The 23,741-nt window shown below is 43.5% G+C and overlaps 1 protein-coding gene across 1 annotated transcript in view; it reads left to right on the forward strand.

Moving 5' to 3' along the window:
- Window positions 1–9,297: 9,297 nt before the first annotated feature.
- mmp15b (matrix metallopeptidase 15b) overlaps window positions 9,298–23,741 on the forward strand; it is a gene marked incomplete at both ends in the record, with an annotated part of 24,585 nt that continues 10,141 nt past the window's right edge. The window contains 4 exon segments of the mRNA XM_079737196.1: window positions 9,298–9,414; window positions 16,904–17,052; window positions 18,235–18,357; window positions 19,349–19,656. Of these exon segments, the coding sequence (XP_079593322.1) occupies window positions 9,298–9,414; window positions 16,904–17,052; window positions 18,235–18,357; window positions 19,349–19,656 (697 nt within the window).

Raw genomic sequence — 23,741 nt, forward strand, 5'->3', positions numbered from 1 at the left:
GGCCGCGGAGACAGGGACGTCGGCCGGCCCGTTTCAGAGACTTTGTGTAGTCCCTCGGGACGAGGGGCTTTGTTGGGGGGGAGCTGTGTAACGAGCTGAATTAATGTGGTTCGGTTATTATGCGTTCAGCAGAAATGCAAATGTTCTCATGTGTTGGGTTATGCACTAATGTTATTAGTGGGGGTTAATAAGGGATTGTCTCGCGAGAATGGGGGGGGGACAACGTGAGGGAGGGTCCGGAAGCGGGGGGTGGTGGTAGTGAGACCTGTGTTACGGCTAGAAGTACAAGTGATCGGAGATAAACTGTGGATTTATCAAATAAATAGCAGGATTGTAAGCCGGACATCGACTGTTTATTCAACGCTGCACCACGTGAGGTGGTCGTTACAATACAAATAATAGACAGCTGAACGTTAGGAAGGTCCATGCAAGTGAATGGAGCAGTCTACAGCATTGAGAAGAGCCGTGTAATAACTAAGGGGTAATTTATAGAACGCCGGTCATTATCGGGAAAATAATTATTTTCAATAATGACCAGTGACGTTCTATACATTATCCCGCTTATTACACGGCTACTTGCCAAATCGAAAAAATAACTTCACATGGTGTGTCTTTTTACAATTGATTTGTTATCAGCATTCGTAGTGTTGCAGAGAAATAGTCCGCCAAAGACGTTGACGTCGCTTGGCAACCGAAGACGCTGGGGTTGAAAAGTTACCGAACTACTTGAGGAGTGATACCAAAAACGTCATTATAGGCTAAAAGTCCTTTGTTTTCCTTGACAGCGGTCATTTATACTTAGCCGGAAGTTGTGAAGAGCCCATGCAAGTGAACTGAGCGTTCCACGGCATTGAGAAGACCCGTGTAATAATCCATAATTATTCAACGCGAAATTATGTACTTTTCTGCTTAGCAACCGGGTAACCATTGGCTAAAAATTCAGGCTTGATGTGCTGAGCGAACTGTAGCCCCAGGGAAGACACCTACTTCACCAAAATGATAAGTTGAACATGAAAGTGAATGAAGATATAATTATGGAGGATCCTAAGATATTCTAAAGTAAATGCATTATTCAAATGCAATTAACATAGGTTATTTCTCAAAATGAGAAAGATTATTAAAAAATATATAAATGAAAAAATAAATGAAAATAAAAGTAAAACAGGGAGGCAGGTCGGCGGGAGGGCGGCGCCCCAGTGCCCTCTATAGGCGAGCCGCAACTGGCGTGACGGCCGTCTCGTCATGCAAATATAAACAAATAAATCCTGGCAAAAAGTGTTATCTTGTTTATTTTTGGAGTGTTCACGCGTAGTATATACTAAAACAATTATTCACCTCAGGTTCCGTGGAATTATGTTAAATATTCGTAGCCTATTCCTGTTTTTCCTAAATTCTATTACAAAAAGTCTAATTTTGTTTTGGTGCCAGTATTAGTATGCCAGTATTAGTATTGCATGTAGCCCTAAATGACGTGCTTTACGGGAAGAGGAACATTCCTCATAACAGACAAAATAGTGAGATAGGAAAAAACTATAAGATAACCATGCAAATAGAGCCAGCATTCTGAAACTTCCGCAGTAGTACAATGAAGGCACTATAGACACATCCCTTAAACACAACTTGCAGCTCTTTTACTGTGTGTGAGCATGCTATATTGTGGTTGATTTCAGTTAATTCTATAATTGGTTGCATCTTGCAGCTATAATATTGTAGCCATGGGATTACACCTTTCGTTCGTATGTTTCCCAGCATTAGGCCTAATGTTCATTGTGTTACTTTAAAAGTGAATTTATTACGATCTAGTGTCTTGTAAGTGTTAGCCATGATTGTTCAGTGTTGTTTACTTGTTGGTTCTTATTCCTCATTTATGTTGTTGCACCAGTATTGACATTGTTGTTTAGTTTGTTGACCCCATTTCATGTCAACTGTGATGCAGTTTTGCTGATAAATAAAGAGACTGACTTCTGCATAAAAATATCTTAAAACGATGTTGAGTTGTGTACTTCCATATGCAAATTCTTTCAAACCCAGAGAAATCAGTCTTTTTATCCTACTCCATTGTATACACAGTTCTTTTTATTGTTGTAGAGCTAGTGGGATACACTTCTACAAAGCGCCTTGCATTCATTGTGAACATTTGGAAACGTCTGTTTTAATTACATTTTTGTTATAGTATCTTCTAGGTAAGGGTGCTTTGTAATTCGCCTATTGTGTAGAAATAGGAATGAAGGATGGCACTATCGAGAGGAGTGCTGATGCCTTACGAAGCTGAAGTTAGCTCCTTATCCGCAGCTCGTGATGTGTGACCAGGAAACATGTCGATTTTTGACATGTTAATTTTTTTATGTAATTTGTAATCTATTCTGTGCTATGCCATATATCCAGCAGTATGATTCAGTGGTGCCCGAATGGGACCATCAATTGTTTCATGGTCTAACAAATCCAGCTCCTTATTCGCATTAAACACTTAGAAAAATGAAGTCTGACGCCCAGGTCATAATTTAGAGCCTGTATTCACTTTGGGCCACCCATGCCAATGTTCACACATATGTTTGACCTCCTCAGAGTGTCCCCCCAGTTTCAGATTCAGTCTGACCTCAATGGTTTTTCCCACTGTCTTTACAAGCTCTCTGTTGACTTTATTTTTATTTTTTTGTTGTTTTATTAAAACGTCCACATTTGGCAGCAGTATTAACTGTGCACCATGGTTAATAATAATTAATAATAATTGATTGAATTCATATAGCACTTTCTAGACACTCAAAGACGCTTAAAAGTGAAGGGGAGGACCTCACTCACCACCACCACCCGTGTGTAGCACCCACTTGGGTGATGCACAGCAGCCAATAGAGTTGCAAAGTCACCCCTTTTCCGGTAGAGCCCATGGGACCTATGAGATCGAAAAATATGAATGGGTTTCAATGGAGAGAAAGTAATTATTTTCTGGTCCCAGTCTTTATATGCCCTGGATTACACATATGTTGTTTGTGGATTTATATGATAATTTTTCATGCAAAGAAACCTAAACATTTTCGGGAAGAAGTTTGATAATGTTAGGTTTTGTGTGAGGCTGCTTTGTGAACTACAGCTCTTCGCTGTTCTCGACGCGAATGATATACGTCACCACCCGCACTTGGAACTCCGGTACAGACATGGTGATCTCTCTGCTCCACTTCACCGCTTTTTTCCAAGGGGAGGATAAAAGCATCGAAAGAGGTGAAAACCATTATAAGTCGGGGCATGTGGAGAGTTTCAGTTATGCCGGTGGGGAGATTGTCGGTCTTGTCCACGCCAGTCGCAGGGAGCGTGACGTCACATACGAGACGTGTAGTCTTTCTCATTGTGTTTTCTCTACAGCCTTTAACTGAACAATTGAACAATAAACGGTCAAACTCTTGACATGAAAAAATATCATTTAAATCCACAAACAACATATGTGTAATCCGGGGCATATAAAGATTGGCACCAGAAGATAATTACTTTCTCTCCATTGAAACCCATTCATATTTTTCTATCTCATAGGTCCCATGGGCTCTACCGGAAGGTGCGTGACTTCGCCACTATCTGCGCCAGAACGCTCACCACACACCACCTTGAGGTGGAGAGTTAGGGAATTAATGAGTCAGCCAATTATACAGGAGGATGATTAGAGGGACAAATTGAATGAGCCTGGTTGGGCAGTTTTAGCCAGGACACCGGGGAAACCCCTACTCTTTTGCGATAAGCAGTGTTGGGACTAACGTGTTATTAAGTAATGCGTTACAGTAACGAGCACTCTAACTAATTACTTTGTCAAAATCAGTAACGCGTTTATCGTTACTGCGATTTAAACAGGCTCGTTACTTGTTACTTCACGTTCATGTGGACGTGAAGCGGACGTGAGTCACGTGACGCAGCGACGCGCAAGTAAATGAATTAAAACAATGGCGGAAGTCGACGACGGTCCAGGCGTTGTATTTCTCTCATGGAAATATGCACATTATTTTTTCTTTCTCACGGTAAAAGACATAAGGAATATTTTGGTGACCTGTCATCTATGTGGAGGTTCGAAAACTCTAGCCACATCAAAAACTAGCAATTCTAATCTGATGAAACATCTTCAGAAACAACAGGCATCTACCAAGCTAGTTGAAAAAGACCCTGAAGGTAACACAGGTTATGCTGCTGCTAACGCCAGCTCCGCCGACGCTAAAGGAGAAGCCACTCCAGCCGAACAACGAAAGCTTGATTTTACAAAGCCTGTTGCACAGTCTATAACCCAGACACAGCTAAACAAATTATGGAGATGTATGGACAAAGACTGATACAGACATAGCCATACTAACATAGACTACTAAAGCACTTTATCCACCATTATTGATTTCATCAGTTGTTTTATTTATCTAAATGGCCAGAGTGGAGGAAATATTATTTTTGTTAAACATTAACTATGTGAGGCTGAAAGTACATTTTATTTATTTAGTTTCTCTTTGTGAGGCTGAAAATACTTTTAAGTTTGCCCATCATTATTGATGGTGAGGTCTCCAGTTGGTGGAGTTGAGCTGTTTTGAGTTAAGGTTAACTTACAAAGAACGGATAAACCTCACTGTGTTTACATTGTAAACATCTATTGTATCAGTTTTGCACTATTATTGAGTCCTACAGTTGCTAAATGGTCGGAGGCACAGTTTCATTTTTGCACTGCCAAAACTATACTTTGTACCTGTTTCAATGGCTACAATAATTATGCCTTACTAGTTACTTTCCCTAGTAACTAGTTACCTTGAAAGCAACGAGTAACTTAAAGTAACTGAGTTACTTTTGAAAGAAGTAACTAGTAACTGTAACTAAGTTACTAATTTAAAGTAACTTGCCCAACACTGGCGATAAGTGCCCTGGAGTGACGGTTCTAGACACATTTTACTAGGGGGGGCAAGGAGGGGCCAGTGTTTAACCAGAGGGGCACAAAGAAAAAGGAAAAAAAATATATTTAAAGATTATAAACTTTATTTTGCTTTAAAATCATCAAACATTTAATTTGTTTATAACTTCACCAGTCTGTATTTTTCTTTCAAACTATCTTAAATTGATGGAGCTTATGCCCTAAATCATCAAAATCATATTAACATTTGTTTTGTACAAGCGTGCAAGAGAGGTAGGGCCATAAAAAATAAAAAATAAAAAAACGACAGTACAGGGTACAACATACAATGTGTCAATGTGAAAAAAAACTTCAGGGTACAAGGAAGTGCAAAACAATGTGCCATTTCATATTTATTTCATCAGTTTCAGTGTGGAGAAACTGTTCCCATGAAGCTGAGCTTACAGGTAGGGTTACAGCAATATTGCACAGTCTAAGGGCGCACTCACACTAGGAAAGGAAACTTCTCTGTTCTACTATTCTTTTCTCATTTAATGATAGCTGCTATTAGAAGAAAAGAAATCATAGGGGTATGCATTAGATTTCGTTACATAACCATCCCTCCCCACTTAACACGGGCAGATAGCCTACTACTCTACTCAAATTTGCTATCCCAATGCAGCAGCCAAAGCGGATGAAAATACGTGGTTAACATCACAACATTGTGTAGCCTAGACATAGCAAGGATACTGATATTTGGATACTCGCTTCTGCTTTGATGAGTTTGCCTAGATATGATTACGTTTCTAAATATATCGAGACCAGACATTTACAAACTTAATTTCATCATCAGTGTGAGGAACTACAGTAACACGGTTATGTGCAAGAACAACATGTCACTTACGAAATGCAATTGTTTTGCTGAGCTTCGACTTTTGCAACAGGATAAATCGTGGCTCCTTTCTCCAAGAGTAATTGCTGAGCGCTAGAGATGGGATTTATGGCTCTTTGAAGGGATCCGGATCTTGAGGAGTCGTTATTTTCAAAGAGCCGTTCAAAAGACTGGCTCATTAATTTATTTTTAAGAATCTAGCCTAGTGGTAACCCTTTTTATCTGGGAAATAATCACTGGGAGGAATGATAGGGTAAGATTTGGATCTGAATTATTCAGACTTAGACATCAGATATCTGAGTTAAATATATTTTAAATATTGATTATAATTGAATTTAACATGTGTGAACTAGATTTTAATGTCTGATCTGCATTCATTGTAAACATTCAACAAGGTGGTTCTATATCCCTCTGCTTTGACACTGAGATCACTATTTTGGATCTTTGTATACAATGCGTCGAAGTGTAAATACAGCTCTTTTCACTTGTGCATCATGTATCACCGATTTAATTGCATCACCTTTTAAATTGTAGCACAATAAAAACTAAGCATGCAATGAACAATGAACTTCCACGCAAAAATATAATTAACAAAACATATATTAAAATAGAAAAAACTTTTACAAAACAAGTTTCAAGTATAACACAGAGGACTCCTGAACTGTCCTTTGTAACATTAGTGCAAATCTTAGTAAACAATATTTTTAGAAAGAGATGCTGCTGCGCTTTCTTTGGCTCATAGTTGCAGTACTCTGCCGCCGCCGCGTGAAACAAACAAACGAGTATTCCCGCTTCTGACTGACATGTGAAATTTGAATATCAACATTCCACCAGGGGTGCACTCTGCGTGCTCTCGTCTCAGTGGAGCAGGAGGAGGAGCTTGTGCGCGCATGCTGTGAACGTGACAGCGATAAAAAAAAAAAAAAGAACGAAAGAGAAAAAGAACGGCTCACCACTGCGACTCGGTTCCCATCGTTCTTGTTAAAGAGCCGTTCAATAGATTCGGTTCGTTCGTGAACGTCACAACTCTACTGAGCGCTCATTTACCGAGCGAGCAGCATCAGCAGCACGTTGCTTGGGTGCGCCGCTCTAATTTACCAATGTAGATCTATGCGTCGCATTAGTTCCGTAAAATTAGTAAAATCTGTTACGTATTTTAAGCCCATGGGCTACCATACATAGCCACTAGGAAGTAGGATCGAACACATAAGCCGTAATTACCATACATAGCCACTAGGAAGTAGGATCGAACACATAAGCTGTAATTACCATACATAGCCACTAGGAAGTAGGATCGAACACATAAGCTGTAATTACCATACATAGCCACTAGGAAGTAGGATCGAACACATAAGCTGTAATTACTATACATAGCCACAAGGGGGCAGGACCCGACATATAAGCTGCAATAACTATTCCAGCCACAGATGGCAGCACCTTTAGACAGGTAAGCAGGGCGGAGCCAATACGACACATAGGCCACGCCTACTTGGTATTAAATCAGGGCCTGGAGCCAACGGAATCAGAAACATCCGGCAGTCCATACTAGGGAGTTAGGTACAGAGGCCTGCTGTTTTTCGTTCACACGCGTGTCCATACAATTCCCCTCCTTTTGCTTCATAGTTACCATACCGAAATACTTTAACAAATGAGTGAGTCAAAATCGACCCGGATTAGACAACTTTCTTCAAGAAAGCAACAAATCATAATTGTTTTATTTGGGGGACATGTCTACAGGGGCACTGTCCCCCGTAGGCCCTCGTGTAGAACCGCCATTGGTGCCCTGGGATCTTTTATGACTTCCTGTGAGTCAGGACCTCGGTTTTACGTCTCTTCCGAAGGACGGAGCATTGCAAAACCTGCCCCAACAAACTCCTACCCATACCAGGACCTTGCCAGTTCCTCCTCGGAGGTCAGTCCCTTAGTCCCACATTTACATTTACATTCAGGGCATTTAGCAGACGCTTTTATCCAAATGGGCCGAAAGGTTCCATGAACGATCTTTAGGGATTTTTGTTGAATCGCCAGCAGAGGGCGGCAGTACATCAGTATTCCCATATCAGAGAGGTCTGAAAGTTGAACGATGTGCCGCGAATTTTTATAAAATATTTGTTTTATCTACACGTGGATGGAGGCCATCCGCTTTAGGCCGACATGCAGTCCAACCCAGTTCGTACTGGTTGCAACCACTGCCACACATGGCTACGGCCAGTTGGTGTAGGCCTAGGCTAAATTAAGAAACAGAAAAAAGCTACAGTATGTGGTAGCCTAGTTTGATTAAAATAAAACAAGCACACACAGGCCTACAAAGGCGTGTAGCCCCATAATTCACTTAAGATCACATCCAGCGGGGCCCTCATCAGATGACTGGTCATTCGGTAGGCGGTCAGTTGTGGAGTGATTGACAGTTGAGGCTGATGTGGGGACGGTATCTGGGCCGTGGGCAGTTTCGTTTCATCCACTTGCTTACAGGGCACAAACAAAAGCGTTCAAAGCAGCGCACGCCATGATTTGGATAGGTTGCTACTTTAATCTGTGGCAGTTTGAATTCTAAGGCATGATATTATGACAAATTAGGGATGGGGGGATAATTGGTTGTAAAAAATAAAGAATTTCGCCAATAAGCAACTTATTTGACCGTGTCAGCAAAGGTGTAAAAGCTTCCCCGGCCTAGATGTTTTGTAAATTATATCAGGGGGGATTCTACAGATAATCAAATGGCTTATATACCCTAAGGCAGTATCAAAATTAAGATTTAAACGTTTTTTCTTCTTTTTACTCAGAATTGACCCTTTTTTGACACCCTTTTTGCAGCCATTGGATGTATGTGGCTCCAAACAGTGACAGCTATTAAAAAGTGGAAAAAAAGTGCATCTCGTGCACGCGGTTCTGCGAAAAGAGAAAAGCGTTGTGTGAATCGCACTCATTGGGGGCTAGGCGTTCCCCTCCCCTCTTCGTCCCCCTCCTTCCTTGTGATAGTAGCGCTGCTGCAGAAGTGGAATATTGTCTCCGGTAGTTCAACCAGCTTCGAAACACCGCATTCCTGACACGGAATACACCATCGCAAGAGACGTCCCAGAACGCTCCCAAATGGACGAGTCCAAAATAATCTGTACCCGGTAGAAAGGACTGGATTTAAAGGCAAGAAATCATTATATTGTTGTTGTTTTTTTGAAAGAAGCACGGTTGCCGTCTGCGCGCGGTGCGGAACCAAACGCCGAGCAGCCGCTACTCATGTGCTCTGTCAGCTGCAGCAAACTTTGTACTTTTTCACCTCCCTGTAATGTTCTGCAACTTTTTCCACGAGCGCAAGAACACCGCGATAGCTTGTTCTGGACCTGACGCGAAACAACGCTCCTGCGATTGACAACCTTTTTTTGAGGGGTGCATTTTTTTCTTAAAAAACTGGAGCGGAGCTGTGCATGTCCGTCACGTGCTTTTCAATTGCGCACGCCTTTAAACAGTGTGTGATATTCAAGGGAGTCAAGGGTGGGACATTCACTTTGTCCGGTGGTCGTCCATCACCGGCTGGTTGGTTGGTCAGTCGCGGTCCGGCTGCGGGACAATGGGCTCCTCCTCGTCGGACAGCCGGCTGTGGTTGCTCCGGAGACGGACTCTCGTGCTGCTGTTGCTGTGCGCGCTCGGGACGCTCGAGGCAGAGGACGGCGCGTTTAACGGAGAGGTAAACCAACCGCAAAACAAATTACAGATTTCACTCTCATCCATGACTGAAGCCCCCATTAACCATCAACTTAACCACCGGATTTGCATCGGAGATAAAAATATCTCCAATCAGTAACTAAATCAGTTAAAAAAAAAGTTTATTTTTAGACGATAACATATGTAAAACGATAATAAACAACAAAGCTTTTGTCAGAATTGTATATATTCTATAATGTATAATTACAAAGGGAATAGAGTATAATTTTTGGCTAATGATATAAGGACAGGTTACAGGTGCAATCAATTATTCCAGGATCGTTTCCCTCCAAACCCAGGCACACGATCCCCTCTGGGCCAATCATGTAGGCCGACATGCCAAAACAATTTACCACAAATTAAACATTGCATCAATCAATCTATATCTGACTCTGCGCCAGGTCTGTGATTCCATGATGTAGGTGTGCCATTTGAAGGGAGTAGTCAGGCCCTTACTCAAACTTACTTATTACATGCTTGGGACACTTTTCTGGCTGCTTTTGGAGTTCCACTCCTAGTTTGAAGAGAACATTAGATGAACAATGTAGCTGAGGCTCTTGTGCCCATTTTTGAGCTGTGTTTTGGTGTGTGTGCGTTTGCGTGTGTCTGTGTGTCTGTCTGAGTGAGAGATGTGTGTTTATATACACACAAAGATAAAGGCAGACACTCACAGGTCATTAGCGGGGAGCTTGTATTATCAACGAAGCCTGACATTATGTGTGTGTGTGTGTGTGTGTGTGTATGCAGGGGGGGGAGATCTTGTCTGAACCCGTCTTGATGAGCATTAACATAGCTGTGTGTGTGTATGTGTGTGCGCACATATTGGGTCTCTGTTAAAGTCTGTATTAAGGTATGTGTGCATCTATATGTGTATGTTTGTGTGTGGGGTGGGCTTGTGTTTGCTTGGGTTAAAATGGGTGAGTGGTGAGTTTGTGTGTGTGTGTGTGTGTGCGTAAGTGCATGCATGTGTGTCTGTGTGCGGTTGGTTTGTCTGTGTGTGTCGGGGGTGAGTGTGTGTGTGTGTGTGTGGTGTCAGGAGAGTTCTACTGGTAATAAAAGCAGTTGTTAAGATACCTTTATACACAGATTCAGTCGCTGTGAGCCATATTGCTGGTGCAGAAAAAAACAGCAAGTGCCTACTCTTGTTTTACGTGCAAGCTTGTGAAAATTAACACAGACTCTCCTCATCTATTTACCGGCATATACTGGGAACATCTTGGTCTTCTTTTTCTTTAGTCAGAAAGGGACTGTTGACCACATGAGTTCTCCCACACCATAGCCCACAGTCTATGTGCTTGGGGAGAATTACATTTTCTATTCCTTTGTTTACTTCTTCTTCAAGTTGTTGAGTGTAAGATGTATTGCCCAAAGCCTGCATTGCACTCACACAATATAAAGTGAATTTATTGATTCTGAAATCACTCTTCAAATCAGAACCCTGAATGAGGATGGATCAATCTGCTGATGAAAATCCATGCAGAGATTTGTGTCTTGTGGTCTCGTGATCTCGGGACCATGCAGTCCATGTAAAAGAAAAATTTAGGAGCCTTTTTCTACCTTTTTTTCGTATTCTCTGACTGTACATAAAGAATTATAGGTCCAACTGGCTTTATTTTAATCTTAATCAGAAAATATGTGATTAGATCACTTAAAGTTACTGGTTAAATCTGAGAACGAGAGAAAGAGAACTTACTGCGTAGAGAGAGAGAGAGAGAGAGAGAGAGAGAGAGAGAGAGAGAGAGAGAGAGAGAGAGAGAGAGAGAGAGAGAGAGAGAGAGAGAGAGAGAGAGAGAGAGAGAGAGAGAGAGAGAGAGAGAGAGAGAGAGAGCCTTTATGATTTGTCCTGCTGACCCTTTTCACTATTCAAGTCATGATGCTAATCAAAACCCTGGCTCCCACTGGGATGTTTAGCACATATGTCATAGTTAGTCACATAGTTTACCGTGGAGAACAGGCTGGAAGGCCGTAACACAGCACGTTTCTGTTTATGAGACACGTTTTAAATGTGTGCTTGTGTATGTGTGTGTGGGTCAGGGTAGTCGTTTGTGTATGTGGGGGTCAGGGTAGACTTGTGTGTGTGTGTGTGTGTGTGTGTGTGTGGGGGTATGTGGGAAAGAGAGAGAGAGCTGTGACTTAAAGGCATTTGAGGTGGTGGTAATGGCTCCAGAGCTTTGCCTATATCCATCTCAGTCCACATCATCATCTGTCATCTGTCTCAGTCCGCCGCAGTACGACATGCAGATGCAGAAAGTATGATGTATTCGGGCATCATCAGAGAAAACAAATGTTCATGATGTTAGTCACATTTTAGGCCCAAACATCGGAGGATACACAGAAACACAAAAACAGGTTTTCAGTTTAAATTATTGTGGTGGGATAAAGGGATATTTGTAATAGGTAAACCAAAAAGGGTTCCCACGGTCTAAACAGGGTGCCCTTTCATTGGCAATACAGTAGCTACAGTTGTGATGCAATTGCAAACTAACATAGCAACCTTCAAATAATTTGCCATGTTGAATGTTTTTTCCCACAAAACCCATTCAAACACACAGTCAGAAAAACATTAATAGGAATCATATCCCGTAGTGTAGAAGATTGAGATAGGCAGATACATGAAGATAGACAGATACATGAAGATATGTAGAGATAGGGAGACATCTATAGACATAGAGGAAGGTAGATGGATGAGGTGGAAGATTGAGCTAAATCTAGAGAGAACAGAGGATAGAGATGTAGACAGAAAGATAGACAGGAAGACCGAGAGACAATTTGAGAGAAAGTTGAAGATGGGCAATCGAATTCAGCTGTGCAGCATGTGACTGCTGAATGTAACAGCTGTTCTCAGAATGAAACACACACACACACACACACACACACACACACACACACACACACACACACACACACACACACACACACACACACATCTTCACCGGCATGCTGGTTAAGGGACTGCAAGGCATCTTAGGAGATACAATAGGCCCTCCTGTCTGCAGAGAGTGGGAGAGAGAGTGAGAAAGAGAGTGGTGGGAGAGAGATAAAGTTTGTTGGGGCTGGGAAGGGGCTCCTAGTCTCTTCTTTCTGGAGATAACAACCACCTGAGTGAATCACTTCTGTATTTGTTTGCCCAATATACCATTCTTACTCTATTTCTCTCCCTCTGTCTCTTTCTCTGTCTGTGTGTGTGTGTCTCGCTCTCGCTCTCGCTCTCTCTCTCAAACTCTTACTGTCTCTCACTCTCTTTTTCTTTCTGTCAGTCAGTCAGACTTTCTGTCAGCAAAGTTTAACATACATTCCACCAGCTGTCTGCTCCTCTGTGATTCGCTGTTGCCTTGGGCACACGGGTCAATTGGCCATAGCGGTGAGATTTTATATGCATATAAAGGAAATACCATGCAGTGTGTGTTTGTACCTTTTGTGTTTGTGTATTTGTGCATAACTTTGCCCTTGTCTTCAAGCTGAAATAAATGTACCTCAGGTGATTGTGTTGATGCAAAATCTCAATTACAATTTATGTTCAAATCAAGCCCTCCAAATTTGTTTATTTTGTCATTCCTCTGTAGCTCTCTCTCTCTCTCTCTCTCTCTCTCTCTCTCTCTCTCTCTCTCTCTCTCTCTCTCTCTCTCTCGCTGTATCTCTCTTTCCTTCTCTCTTTATATTCCATCCTCTCTCCACCAATTTTTTAAGTCTGTGGCGGTCAGACCTGGAGAGTTGTATGGTGGATGCAGGCCAAGTCTGGGAATAAAAGCTATCTGCATTTGTTAGTATCTTGGCTGACATTGTGGTGGACACAAACACACCACACACACACACACACACACACACACACACACACACACACACACACACACACACACACACACACACACACACACACACACACACAATCACACTCCTGGCAAGTTTTACAACTCCTTTTATACTGTCGAGCCCTGGCACTGGCAGGTAGGCTGAAGGAGTCCTTGAGAAACTTATTTAATAGATGAGGCTTATTGCACATCTGAAGAAACACACACAGACACAAAACACACAATCACACACACACGCACACGTACACAGACACACACACACACACATGAAAGGGGGAGATGATCTCCCTTGTGTCCATTCCACTCACCTCTCCTCCCCCCCTCCATTACTATCTCTGTGTGGATATGTGACATCTCCGTGTCTATGAGGATTACCAATCACGGTGAGAAAATTCACCAGACAAAATGACACACCTAAATGTTATTGGTAGTCACATGTGTTTTCAGTTTTCCTGGGAATTGACACAGCTGTTGGGTGTGTTCCACCTGTGTGTTGTTCTGGTGTCGGTTAGTATTGGTAGGTTGTGTGGTTGATTTGTGTGTGTGTGTGTGTGTGTGTGTGAGAGAGACTGATATTTTATATACACATGATAAAGAACCTACAGATTGCACAGCACGACATGCGTAACAATGAGTGTGTGTGTGTGTGTGTGTGTGTGTGTGTGTGTGTGTGTGTGTGTGTGTGTGTGTGTGTGTGTGTGTTTGTAAAGGCACTTTATCTAAATGCAGAGGTGGGTCCGGGTCAAGTCCAGTTCAGAGTCCCTTGTACTATTTCCTACACACACACACACACACACACACACACACACACACACACACACACACACACACACACACACACACACACACACACACACACACACACACACACACACACACACACACACACACAGAAGGGCCAGAATCCACAGTGCGTGTACTAAGAGCCTTTCTGATATACTACATCATGTCTTACACATGTCTTACATGACAACGATATTTCCAGCACCAGTCCTCATCAGTGCCATTCTGAACAGGTCATATCAAATGTGATTATGTATCCTGCTTCCATGCTGCCATAAGTGAACAGGATTGAGAAATAATATGAAAAACTGTGAGTTCCTCCATTACTGGATATGACGAAAAATAAGTACTTCCATGTGACTTCTTTTTACACTTGTAACATTATTTCAAATGCTGATCAGAAAACAAAATACTCAGTGATGAGTTGTGAGTGTTTGTGTGGGTGAGAGTGAGAGAGCCACACCTGTGGTTTGCTATGAACATGTTTCAGGCCGGGAGTGGAAGAGTAAACATTGAACCCTATCAGCAGTGTTGTGGTGTGGAGGAAACACATGTATCCTACCACGTACACACACACACACACACACACACACACACACACGATAAACTATTTCCCAAGCCACTATATGGTGTGTCAATGTATGTAATGTATTTTGTAGTTCAAACTGTGTGTGTGAGGTGTGTATGTTTGTGTGTGTGTTCATGTGTGTGGGCTTTATGTGAGTGCGGGTGTGTGTGTGTTTGTGCATTTGTGTGTACATTTGCGAGATTTAGTTTCCCAACAACAGGTGTCGAGCCGACCGGCTCTCATTTGGGATTGGATCATATAACAAATTTGCTTCTTCAAGTCCACTTCATTGCCACACACACACACACACACACACACACACACACACACACACACACACACACACGCGCGCAAATACACACCATATGGTGGCTTCTCTGATCCTCAAAGTGATACACCATGAATACGTTCTTATTGGCCACAAACTGTCCCATATCATTTACACCAACTGTTCTTCTACACTTTGCCTGTCCCTACCATTTTATATGATCCCTAACACTGTCTCTAATGCTATCCCTAACCTTTTGTAATATCCCTAACACTAACACTGCCCCTAATGCTATCCTTATCCTTTTATACGATCTGTAACACTAACACTTTCCCTAATGCTATCCCTACCCTTTAGTATGATCCTTAACGCTAACACTGCCAAATGGTATCAATACCCTTTTATACGATCCCTTACTCTGTCCCTAATGCTATCCCTATCCTTTTCTACGATCCCCAACACTAACACTGTCCCTAATGCTATCCCTACCCTTTTCTACGATTCCCAACACTAATGCTGTCCCTAACGTTATCCCTATCCTTTAGTTTAATTTTATCACGCTAACAATGTCCCTAATGTTATCCCTACCCTTTTTGTGTGCCCCCTTAAACTAACAATAGTATCCCTCCATCAAAAACTACATTTGCGCATTCCAATTGGCTGTGGAACTTGTATCAAAAATTTGGGCTGTTTTTGTGCTGACAAAAGTCGCGGTGAGACAAGACAAGACCATTCATGTGGTATTTCTGACCAATATTAGGCTGTGGTGCTTCGGAGGGGCTAAGCAGCCATCACACACTCGGGATTCGAAACCCAATGCAGGGGTTCGGTCGCAGCAATGTCATTTTTTATATGTATAGCCGGGCCTTGACACTAACACGAGCAACACCCCTAACCCCTACACCGACGCCTGAGACATGACACTCAGACATCACTACACTATATCATCAGATAGCGATCAAGGAGGTGGTCTGTATGTGTTTTTCTGCGTGTGCCCATGGGTGAGTGCTTGTCTTATTCTTTGAAGGTTCCCTATCTACAATGCAGAGGTGTATCCGGGCCATTGGGTTTCAAAAGGCCCTCTAGCTTAATGCCGCAACAAACACAGAGAGAAAGAACAATCTCACCCCCTTCTTGTGGATCAGAATTGGAGACTAACTATTAACCAGCGTTACCTGTTACTCATGCCTATAAAATGTGCCTTTTGGAACACACCGACAATGATTGCTAGAGTTTCGGTTTTTAAATGAATGGACATTTACTGATTGCTAGAGCGTATTCCAATGACGGCAAGTGTTTCGGTTTTTAAATGAATGGACATTTACTGATTGTGAAATTGTTTCAGGCTCATTGGTCTATACCTAGAGTTTGTGTTGTATTTACTTATGAAAAAGTTTGTATGTACATTTAGTTTGGGTATTGTTTCATTTATATATCAAACTATAGCATGGTCGTCAAAATCCCAAAATTGCATTGTCATGGTCGCCAGTATCCATTGAGCCGAAATGATTCAGCCAAACTCGATCTTAAGTAATGTCATTAAGCAGATTCATAAAGATATCTGTCCATCACCCACCATCAGCAGCGCTGCTTCCTGCTCCTGTGTTCCTTCTGTTAGAGAACAGGAAATCCGCAGCCATGTGGTCATTCTTTGTTTCAAGACATTAATACATTTCAACTATTTTAAGAAAAGATTCAGAAAGTCCATTTTTCTGAATTGTTAGTTAAACTCATCTGCCTAACCTAAAGGCAATCACTTATAAGTATTGTGGTTTGTGCTAGTGACAAAATGTTATCATAAATCCCTACCTTTTCTTAGTATGGGTGGTCCCCAGCGGGTGCCTATCGCTGGCATTGATAGCGCAATGCTAATAACAATCGAGCTACAGAGGACCTAGAACCTGAACCCTCAAAGCAGGATTTTCCCCTTCTGAAACTGTAACATGGCTTCAACTTCCCAAACCTGGGAGGAACGTGTCGTTGGTACATACATTAAGTCCGTAATGTGCGTCATTAAGCCTTTGTTGTTCCTGTGTGTCTCCAGTCATGGCTCAGGATGTACGGCTACTTGCCCCAGGCAAACAGGCAGATGTCCACCATGCGCTCTGCCCAGATCCTGACTGGAGCCATCGGGGACATGCAGAGATTCTACAGCCTGGAGGTCACTGGACAGATGGACCAGCAGACGCTCCGGTAGATCCCTGTGCTACGACCACTTCATAAAGCTCATGTCTTCTCCTTTTTATGCAGGATAATATAGTTTAGAATAATGTGTTCCCAGCTGAAATGTCCTGGGTGCCACCGCCCAACTCCGCAGCCTAACCCGTAGGTATCCTATGGCACGTTTACACCGAGGGGTGCGGTTAGGTCCAGTACGATTAGGTGTGGTAGGTGTAATACAGTTAGGTGCGGTTAGGTGCGGCTCAGTTACGGCTCACGTTTCAACCGTCCACAGTACCCTGATGGTAGGGCGGGGCTTAAGCCGGATGGCGATAGACACGGCAGCTAGGTAAGCCTTGTTACCTTATAGCAACCCGACACAGTGTAGCAAGCTAATAAATCCAATGAAAAAGAAGAACGCAACACATTAAACAAAGAGCAACAATGTAGGACGTCCAAGAAGGACGGCAAACTTGGACCTGGACCTAATAAACGAAGCTTCCGCCGTTGTCCTGAAATAACTTGCAGGTACTCTGTTTGTTTGTTATTATCCCCCTGTCGCACGGAAATGTAGATTCTGTCGACCAATCAACGGTGTGTTTAGCTCGAACTCGTTGGGACCCTTTAAGACCATTTTATACCCCAACAGAGAAGTACTGAGAGATAGGTACGGCTAATCGCGGCTAAGTCCGCCCCCCGCCCACTTTTGGTGGTGGAAACGCTAACCGCAACGCACCTAATCGTACCTAACCACATCTAACAGTACCGCACCGCTTAGTGGAAACGCGCCACTAGAGTGAGATGTCTTAACCATTACTTGCTCCTTAAAACCTGTAATTCCATTCATTTATTGTCTGTCACTTTGGATAAAAGTCTCTGCTAAATTAATAACTATTAACAGCATGAACTGAGGAGAATTACTAGTGAAATTCACAGGATTATGTCCCATTAGAATGCAGCTTTTTGTTTGAAAGTGATGTTTTGTTTTGGTGATGGATTGTTTTGGGTCTCCAACTCACTGCACACACACACACACACACACACACACACACACACACACACACACACACACACACACACACACACACACACACACACACACACACACTCTTTAACCTCATTTTCGTTCTTGTTCATGAAATGCTGTATTGCATTCTGTATTGCAGTTTTGCATGACAAGCATTGCATAAATAAAGTTGATCTCTCCTCATCCAGAGCCATGAAGCGACCTCGCTGCGGAGTTCCTGACAAGTTCGGAGGGCAGATAAAAACCAACGTGCGACGCAAACGCTACGCTCTCACCGGACACAAATGGAGCAAGACTCACCTAACATACAGGTAAAACACCAGTTCAACCAAGAGCTCTTACTGGATTCATCTCAAAGAAGACTCAGAAACTAGAAATATGACGGGTAAATGCTTCTTGCCGACCCCGGAAAGTGAATAAAGGGTCAGGATAGTGTAGTGGTTCCAGGTTTGATTCCCAACCTGCCTTTACGCTCCCAATGTCACCATATCTCTATCTGCTCCTTGATGACCTGTACCTCAAAGCCACCTAACCCCTACCTGCTCAAATGATCTGTACCCCGAAGACACCTTACCTTACATTCACACTACATGCGTCCGTCGACGGATCTCATTGACTTTGCATGGGGCGCTCTCGAAATTCATTGTGGGTCCGTCCGTTCTGTCGGCTCCATTGCCTTCAGCAAAAAGTTGAGAAATGTTACATTTTTCAGGCAGCGACGGATCCGTCGGCCAATCAGATCACGGTTATGCAAATGCAGTCCTTGTGACTACTGGATCCATTTTGCAATAACAAGCAGGAAGAAGCAGGAAAAATCTGTCTGTTATATTTTAAAGAAATGCGTGATTTATAGGATTTTTTTTAGGTCAGCTGTTCTTTTGTATTTATATCCACACATCGGCTTTGTTAGTGGAAAGCGATTTGATTGGCTGCAGGCTGCGTTACAAATACTAGTCCCCTCATCAGACACGCCCTCGGTCATCCGTTCGACGGACGCATTAGTGTGATGGTAGGGTGACCCCTACCTGGTCCTAAATGACCTGTACCTCAAAGACACCTCACCCCTACCTGCTCCTTAATGACCTATACCCCAAAGACACCTCACCCCTATCTGCTCCTTAATGACCATTACCTGTATTTTGCATATCTGTTTTAATTGCACCCTAAAAGAGACCCTTAAGGATACCCTAAAGGAATAAATATGTCAAATGTATTGACAAACCATGAAATGGCTTATAACGTGGCACTACAAAAGGGCATATAAGGACCTCCCTGTGATGGTGTTACCATGTTCCCCCTCAGCATCCAGAACTACACTCCTAAGATCGGAGAGTACAACTCGTACGAGGCAATCCGCCGGGCCTTCAAGGTGTGGCAGACGGTGACCCCCTTGACCTTCGACGAAATCTCCTACCAGGAGATCAAATATGGCCGTCGCAAGGAGCCCGACATCATGATCTTTTTCGCCTCGGGTTTCCACGGCGACAGTTCGCCGTTCGACGGAGAGGGGGGCTTCCTGGCCCACGCCTACTTCCCCGGGCCCGGCATGGGGGGGGACACACACTTTGACTCGGACGAGCCCTGGACCATCGGAGACCAGAACCTGCAGGGTAAGAGTTCAGATGGGCTGGAGCTGATGTTAGCTTCTAGAACACGATTCTTTTTAGCATTGTATACACATCTGTTCCGTTGTGATGATAGTTTAAAATTCCAACATTGGGACTCTTTTACACATGTTCCTTACCTCTCCATTTACCTGTTTCATTTTCATTTATTTTTTCTACGAAATTACAAGTTTTTCCTTTAAATGTAGCTTTTTCTTTGCATTGATTGCTTTGGTCGGCCCCACTACGTGTTGATCTGTTGAGGGAATTAAGTAATGTTCTGCACGGAACTGACCTTTATGATGATTGAGAGCACATGCTTGAGCTAAGGTTGTGTGCAGTAAACTAACGCCATACTTGTTTAAGTTTAGAAGGGCCCCATAATCTTCCGTTATCATAGCCTTAAGCAAAGCAGGCAAACCCCCCAGCTACATCATCCATCACACTTCCAGAAGCCTTTAGTCAACTCACTGCCTTGAAACTAGTACATACCATGGCGTTGCCTTAGGACAACACACAATCCTGGACATAAACTGTGCCTTTGGGTGTCTCTTTCCCCCTCCTATTCTGTGGTTTGTTAGTAAATGACGCTCTTGTGCAGTCAGTGTTGTGTTACAAAGTCACAAAAACACATGAAAACACCCATGGTCTTGCACTGGCGGTATGCCACAAGCCTCCCTAAGCAGTTAAACACACATACACACACACAAACTAAACACGATTCCAATATTGCCTTGGAATACTACTAACCCTCAATAAACATTTATTAAGCAAAATGATTAACACTATTTCCCTGTGCACAGGGGCGTAGGAATGAGTTTAACATTGGGGGGGACACATATCGGAAACCTGACAGATCCAGTATAATTTTTAGGTGAGACAAATGCGCCTGTCTCCGATATTGGAGGAGACACGTCCCCTCCGTCCCCCCCGGTTCCTACGCCCTTGCCTGTGCACATCTTAACTGATCTTTTCCTGATAGGGGCGCATGGTAGTGTCCCGGTTTGCAGGTTTCATTTTTCTGCAGCCTCTACATCAATCCATCAAGCAAGATGCCCAACCCCTGCTCTTACTGTGGTGTATTTGAACTGTCGCTTCGGATAATGGTGTCTGCTGAAGGGCTAAGCAGTAAACAGTGTCATGTATCCTCTATGTTCCCCCCTATAAAGACCTGAGGATCAAGCTGTGTACCCATTAACCTCTAGTGCCCTGAGGGCTTTCAGTGACAAAAGTCCTTCCTGCCCTGTTATCTACTGTCTCAGGAACAGCACACAGAGACGGCGCGTCTAAGTGCTTTTTTCTGTGTGTGTGTGTGTGTGTATGTGTGTGTGTGTGTGTGTGTGTGTGTGTATGTGTGTGTGTGTGTGTGTGTGTGTGTGTGTCTGGTTTGCTAGTACAGTGTGGACAGCTTTTTGTGTGGGTGGCTGCATGTATGTGCTTCACCTCTGTGTCCTTTATTGAGTTTGTGTATGAGTCTTGTTATGTGTGCATTTCTGTGTATTTCATTGTGTGTGTGATTTTGTGTGTGTGTGTGTGTGTGCGTTGGCGTTTCTGTGTGCGTGTATATGGGAGTGTGTGCGTGCGTGTGTGCGTGCGTGCGTGCGTGCGGCAGGACAGATCACAGGGACGGTTGCATGCCACAGTAAGTGGGTGTGTGAGCAGCAGCGCCCAGGGGACACAAGTAGACTGTTCTCATTGTTATTAAGCACACAGCAGCAGCCCAATCACAGAGCTACCCTCGAGGAAACCACAGGCTTTCTCTTTTCACAACCCATACACATGCTTTAAAACTGCGACTACATGCTAACCACACGTTATTATGGTGGACCCACTTTGCACTTACTTAAAGATACCCAGTCGAAAGGAAACGGTTTAGTGAAGGAATGTCAAGCAGGGTAACCGTTACCCTACCTGATCTGACCGGGCCACTGTTACTTGGCAGTAACAGTGGCCCGGTCAGGTCAGGTAGGGTTTGTTCAACTGTCTGTTTAGTGTGTGTTTCTATCTGATCGCTCCTGTTCGCTAGCACTCACTCACTGAAGTTATTCCCATAAACACCAGTCAAGGATCTTAAAACAAGATGACTTATAAATAACAAGGTGAATCATTATATGGTTTGTTGTTATATGAATATTTACCCATGGGAACCATTTTTCTCAGATAAGGCAACTGAAATCGGGTAAACCCTCAAGACGTCAGAAACTAATGTTGCGTTTCATTATCCATCCGTCTCGGAGGTCCGAGGACGTTGCCTAGCGACACGCATGAACATGCTTTTCCTCAGACGGCGAACTTGCTTGTTTGGATGAACTAAGAGGAGGCCGGATTCCGAGACAGATTTCAAGATGGCTGCGCCCAGTGTGACTTGAAGTATGAACTGTTTTCATTGTGTTTGGACCGCTTTGGTGGTTTAAATGGCAATTTCAATCACTTGTATTACTGCAATACCTTACTGCGTCCCTATCTCTGCCTATGGCCATAGCCTACCTATTTTGGAGCGCCTGGTACGCCAATGCTACCGCGACAACAGCTTTCCGGGTGGCGTCCATGTTTTTCTCCAACGACCGAGCGAAACATAATAAAACGCTTAAAGTGTGGGGGTGACGTCACATCCGAGGTCCGAGTCGGTTCGCAGCGAATACTAAAACACACCATAAATCATAGCATTCACACTCAGTGTTTGAGAGGACTCTTGTAAGTACGACATATATACAGAATGCTGAGTCTGATACAGCAGGAGCGTGTTGTGTTGTCTCAGTATTACGATCTCATCTTCCCTCCACTTCGTAGCGACCACGGCCCATTCTGGGAGCCATAAACTCCGCGAAATAAAGCGCGATAATCATGAAGTGATTCCAGCTCCTCACCATTTAGTAACGCAGCATTACATCTGCCTGGGAACGAGGATCTTATGCCGATTACGGCCCTCTAAGTGTTGTGACGCACACCTATTCTCTTCCACCAACCGCCCCTGAACACAGCACTTTATTTACACCTCTCTCAAACATCTGAACCACCTGAAGCGCACCCAAGCCATCCAATGCTTTAGGGCCGGTTGATGCAATTGGCAGATCGTCAGACAAAAGAGAAAGAGGGGGAAAATTAAGGCAAACATTAAAACTGCAGAAGACAAGTAAACTCCATATTGCAGCTGGGTTTCTCAGGGGCCTCTGGCCGAGATGTTTAACTGTTGTTTAATAGCGTGTTACGTTGTTTTGGGATTTCCCTGTGGTCTCCCAGGCCGATGAAGGGGGTGTGATTGGGGTGGACTGAGTGAGTGTTGCTGTGGCGGCAGTAGAATAATGAATTGTGTAACTGTGCATACAGCCCCGTTAGTCAGAGGAGCGACGCACTGCCGGCGGTGCCAAACTTTTTCTGAGACGTTTGAAGCTCTACCCTCGTATTTTTCTTTTTTGCCTTGCGTCAAGCTGAGTGGTTGTCACGGTTACCTCACAAAGCTCTCTTTCTCTGTGTGCAACAGCTAGTGAGTCTTTTGCTCTCTCTCTCTCTCCCTCTCTGTCTCTCTGTCTTTTCAACCTACTCTCGCTCTTTCATTTTCTTACACTGTCTCATGCCCTCCCTGACAGTTAGCTGGGACTTGAGGACATTCATGTGGCTCTTGAATTACACAGGCACAGAAGAAGTCTTGGCGTGTGTGTGTGTGTGTGTGTGTGTGTGTGTGTGTGTGTGTGTGTGTGTGTGTGTGTGTGTGTGTGTGTGTGTGTGTGTGTGTGTGTGTGTGTGTGTGTGTGTGTGTGTGTGCCCTCACACGTGTGTGTGTGTCTTTTAAAGAGAGTCAGGCAGGGAATGTAAAGGGGAATGAGCCGAGACAGAGCGGTGTGAGGATGAGCTCATCATAACCGGGCAGACAGGGGGGTTTGTCCTGCATTCAATTCTGCTCTGCTCAGCCCTGCAGGTCAGACAATAGGCTGGTAGGGTCAAAGGTCGGAAGTGGAAGTTCACCAGGAGGATCTGAGGACAGAACGTGCTATTTCAAACCCATTTACGTTTTTTATTTTGTGCTTTTTTTGTATACATTTGCGTCAATGTTAAGAAGAAAAACTAGTTGTCATTATGGTCTGCGTCACAGA

The sequence above is a fragment of the Pollachius pollachius genome (genome assembly GCF_949987615.1).
Source record: "Pollachius pollachius genome assembly, chromosome: 5".
NCBI lineage: Eukaryota > Metazoa > Chordata > Actinopteri > Gadiformes > Gadidae > Pollachius > Pollachius pollachius.